Source organism: Durio zibethinus, unplaced genomic scaffold (assembly GCF_047325235.1).
Source record: "Durio zibethinus cultivar Kanyao isolate XHJ-2024 unplaced genomic scaffold, ASM4732523v1 HiC_scaffold_30, whole genome shotgun sequence".
NCBI classification, from domain to species: Eukaryota; Viridiplantae; Streptophyta; class Magnoliopsida; order Malvales; family Malvaceae; genus Durio; species Durio zibethinus.
Window position 1 is genome coordinate 1,187,688 of NW_028322653.1, and position 4,903 is coordinate 1,192,590.

General features: G+C 48.1%; 1 protein-coding gene across 1 annotated transcript in view; it reads left to right on the plus strand.

The window, feature by feature from the left end:
• The first annotated feature begins 387 nt into the window (after positions 1-387).
• Positions 388-4,903, plus strand: part of LOC149510545 (NADH-ubiquinone oxidoreductase chain 2) — a 28,701-nt gene continuing 24,185 nt past the window's right edge. The window contains exons 1-2 of the mRNA XM_089757549.1: positions 388-541; positions 2,998-3,569. Coding sequence (XP_089613675.1) covers positions 388-541; positions 2,998-3,569 — 726 coding nt within the window. The remainder of the gene's footprint in view (positions 542-2,997; positions 3,570-4,903) is intronic.

Consider the following 4,903-nt stretch of genomic DNA (forward strand, 5'->3'; position numbering starts at 1 on the left):
ATATTGCATTTTCTCGGTAAAATTGGTAGCAATAAAATTTCACTCCTAAGTGAGAGAAAAATCTTGACATTTTGCATTTTACCGGTATTTTTAGATGCAATTAGAGGGTACGAAGTAGACTATTGAATCAGCTCAACCTCTTTTATCTTTTCTTTTCTCTTTCTCTTTCTATATTATCGTAGAATAATCATAATACGTTCTTTCTTTCTTCATTCAAGGTTGATACTTTCTCGAGGATTGGAGAGGATTCGGTGGAAAAAAGGCTCGGGATGGATTTAGGAGTCTTTGTGCGAGCCGTATGCGGTGAGAGTCGCACGTACGGTAACGAGGGGGGTTCGGGTCTATACGTGTAGTGTGGTGGTTGGGCCTACCCACCCTATTTGTTCCATGATCTATGGGTCGACTGGAGCTACCCACTTCGATCAATTAGCCAAGATTTTGACCGGATACGAAATCACTGGTGCTCGATCTAGTGGTATTTTTATGGGGATTCTTTTTATCGCTGTAGGATTCCTATTCAAGATCACTGCAGTTCCTTTTCGGGCGGCTGTAGGACGGACGGCCGCCTATAGGTGGTAGGGTAGGGTGGGTGGTACCGATCAGATTTCGGCCAATCTTCCTAACCGCGCGCGGGCCGGGCTTAGAGCGCGTGAAACTCATCACTACCTCGTAAGGGCATTGAGACCATAGCATGTTAAACGAAAGCGCCGCTTTCTCTGTAGTGTTGTCACACAGCTGCCCGCCTAGAAGAGCCACTCGCTCTGTAGTGTTGTCACACAAGATAAGCACGCCGCCCGCCTGCTGGCCGGGCGAATCGAAGTTCTCTTCCGGTCAACTGTCCACCCGCAAAAAACACAGTAGAATCACGCAACGCACGCTGCTGGTGTGCTTCCTGCCCGCGAGGAAAGAAAGAAGAGCGACAAGGTTTAGTTCAGATTTGACTGTTTGCAGCATGGGAGCAGATTACCCAAAAAATCCCTGGGAACAATGAAAAAAAAAAAGATATCTCGGTAACGAAAACTATAGGGGGCTGTATTGGCGAGATCCAACGGTGAACAGCTGCCCAAAAGAAAAACCGCCTGGAAGTCCGAGGACCTTTAGTACCGTACCCTACCCCCGAACCAGCAGCCTTCGCGCCAAGCAAGACCGCCCTTGTCCCTTTCCTTTCTCCATTCTGCCTCTTTCTTTGCTTTATTCTAATAGAGTCTAAGGCAAAGCAAAAGTAAGTGGTTCGTATGCCTACTTGACGAAAGGGAACGAACTTTGTTTCGTTTCCGGGGTTATGGATTGGATTCAGTCAGCGTCACGACATAATCAAAAGGAGGGAGTGACGCTTTGGTTACCGGCGAACGCTTCCAAAGGCGACCCTCTCGAGTTTCCGGCTGTTTCCTAGAAATAAGTAGCCTTTCGTCGCCCTAGCAAACGAAAGAAGTCACTATCAAAGAGCTCGCCCTACTGAAGTACCAAAGGTGCGCTCCGCCCGGTGACTAAGAAAGAAATGGGTTTGCGCAACAATGGAAGTGATGAGGTCGCAAAGAGGGAAGTAGGGCTCCTATTGACTAAAGGTTGGTTTTTCGGTTTCCTTTAGAATGAAAGTAGCTATGAAGCCCCTACTACAACCTTTGTTTGATTCAAAAGGCGAACAGCCCCCCCCGACTAGTCGTATGGGGTGGGGCTTGTGGTAAGCTGCCTTGGATATGAGGAATTCCTAAAAAAAAGGCAAAGTCCGGTATTTGACGAAGATCTTCCTATCAATAGATAGGAATTAGTGTTCGATATAGGTGCTATTGAGCATCTGCTCTTTCTCTCTCCATTTTTTTTAGAGAAAAAAAGATATCTCGTTCATCTATCTTTTGTCTATTTATCATTGATTCTATCTATGAATCAAGTCGAAAGACTTCGTTTTTGGGTTCCCCGAAGCCCCGAATGGATTGGATCGTTTCCGCCAACGAAATGAACGCGGAGCCCGTTCCGAATGCTTCTCCGATCCGGAAGTTCTCGCAAAGAGAAAAAAATGCTGCTCTCCTTCCCTCTGTCTTTTCTCGCTTTGCTAATCTTCCCCTCTAACGCGGGCCGGGCGGCGGCGGGCGCGGGAGGAAGAAACCTAAGAGAAGACGTTCTTATCCGTTGTCCTTATTTTTTCAGTGCAACATAGGAAAGCGCCCTCTTTTTGTCATCTCTGCAGCTTTCCTTTGTATTGAACGCATGGCGTAGCTAGGACCTTCAAATCATGTTTGAGCCTATGTTCAAAGTGCAAACCAAACCCATCCCCCTATTTGAATAAGGCTGGAAAGAATGCCCGCCAAGTTCAGATAAGGGAATGCTTCCCCCAACCATTAAAGGAAAGGCTCGACGAAGGGAGGGGGATGCGGCGGGGGAAGGAAAACGCTTTCGGAGATCGAGAGATTTGATTTGTTTTTCATCAAAAACGAAGAAGGCCGAGGATGGCCTACGGTGCGTGTTATCTGAAGGGAACACGCTTTTTCGACCGCGGTGGTATGATTGCCGGGGCCTCTCCTCGTTCCGCCCGCTGGCCTATTGGGATAGCAGCCTTCGGGCTTTGCCTGCCCTTTATAATAAGAAATTCCGGCTCGGCCCGGGAAAGCGCTGGCAACAACAGAAAGGAAGGGGTCCATGTAACTGCTGCGCCCGCCCCTCTTCAACATCAATGGGGCAGCAGGTTCGGCATCTACTAGAAAAGAGAGAATCCACTTCAGATAACCATGCCTCTGCTAGGCAGCGTGTGGAATGGCCAAGAGCGGACCTTTTTGGATATATAATCCAAGTCGAGAGTGGAGTTACGGGAACAGCCGTCTGATGGAAAACAACTTTCACGTTCGGTTCAGAGAGCACTTTTTTCGTTGAGAATTCCTCGTTCCCTTTCGTGTGAATTCCCCAACGGTGAATTCAAAACTTGTGGGGCCCTATCTATTCCATCTCTCGAGCCCCGAAGAAAACCCCCCTCCCCTTCGGACTCCATATCTCTTTTGACTCTATATATGTGGGCACCTGATATCTATGAGGGTTCACCCACCCCGGTTACAGCATTCCTTTCTATTGCGCCTAAAATTTCTATTTCTGCTAATATTTCACGTGTTTCTATTTATGGTTCCTATGGAGCTACATTGCAACAAATCTTCTTTTTTTGCAGCATTGCTTCTATGATCTTAGGAGCACTGGCCGCCATGGCCCAAACGAAAGTAAAAAGACCTCTAGCTCATAGTTCAATTGGACATGTAGGTTATATTCGTACTGGTTTCTCATGTGGAACCATAGAAGGAATTCAATCACTACTAATTGGTATCTTTATTTATGCATTAATGACGATAAATGCATTCGCCATAGTTTCAGCATTACGGCAAACCCGTGTCAAATATATAGCGGATTTGGGCGCTCTAGCCAAAACGAATCCTATTTCGGCTATTACCTTCTCCATTACTATGTTCTCATACGCAGGAACACCCCCGTTAGCCGGCTTTTGTAGCAAATTCTATTTGTTCTTCGCCGCTTTGGGTTGTGGGGCTTACTTCCTAGCCCCAGTGGGAGTAGTGACTAGCGTTATAGGTTGTTGGGCGGCCGGAAGGTTGCCACGAGTAAGTCAGTTTGGGGGGCCGAAGGCCGTTCTCCGTGCACCGGACACGTAGCTTACCGAATCAGTTGCGACACAGATGGGAATGCATGCTACGAAAGATAGGGTCGAGTCTGATACATCAACCGTCTACTCAATATCCTTGTATGAGTCCACAATCACTACACGAGATGAACCTTGGTTTGGTGAATTGAAGTTGGCCTTAGGTGTAATAGGACTCCCAGTTACTGCGCGCGATCGTATACTGAGGTGCTCCCCGCCGGTTGTTGGAACGACGCGAGCCGGGCCGGGCCTCGATTCAGAAAGATGAAGGGCCCAAAAGTCTAAATAGGGGGTTCAAAATTCCCCATCTCATTGGGGGCGGAAAACGAATCGACATCTCGATGTGATACAGCCTTTTCTATTTTAGTTGGGAAAGAACGGCGAAGTCCATCCGAATCGTCCAATGAAGAATAAGAGGAGAGCAAAGCGCCAATGGCGCGCGAAGCGCATGCGGAGCGGGCACGGAGAAAAAGAAGTGTGGAGGAGAAGCAGCCGAGCTCATTCCCAAAGCTTCCTGGGCCCAAAGCAGTGCAGTCTTTCCTGGCCAAATCAAGGATTTGGGGCTTTTTGCTACGCTACAACACTATATAAATAGAAAGATAGATCCATCCATCTATCCTATCCGATTTCGATTTTTATATCTAAAAAAGAATCGATTTCATTCAACGTTTGATTCAAAGAACTGCGCTTAGCCCCCCCGCTCATGAAACGACTCTGCTGCAATGGATGGCAGAGGGTCCGTAGTACCCAAAGCGCTGGAGTGATCCAGTAGCCGGGAAGGGGCCTAGAAGTGCCTACTACTACACCACACTACACTTGGCTCTACACATTTACCGAGCTAACCCCTGTCCAGTGCCTGGCAGAGCGGGCGGGGGCTTCAATCCTTATTCCTTATCCCCATCTTCGCCCAGGCTAACGGGGCCTTACTTATTCAGGGGGGAGAGTGGAGCCTCGAGAAGCACTGTTGAGAGGAAGATCCTTGGCTCCTCTTCATTCTCTACAGGGTTCCAAACCTTTCTTCAACATAGGTGACAACGCGGGGCAGAGATGGAAGAGATCGAACAAATATGGAAAAAGAAGAATATTGAAAACGTTCCTAACCCCTTCGTAGAGCTGTGTATTGTAAGTGATCCGAACCTGCCCGGAGCGAGCCTCCCATAGAGGCAAGTGAAGTTGGTGAGCCGTATGATGGGCAACTATCTCCTGCGGTTCGGAGAGGACTCAGCTGTTAGTTAGTACCCCCTTGGTTTCGGGGTGGACCCTTTCACTCTA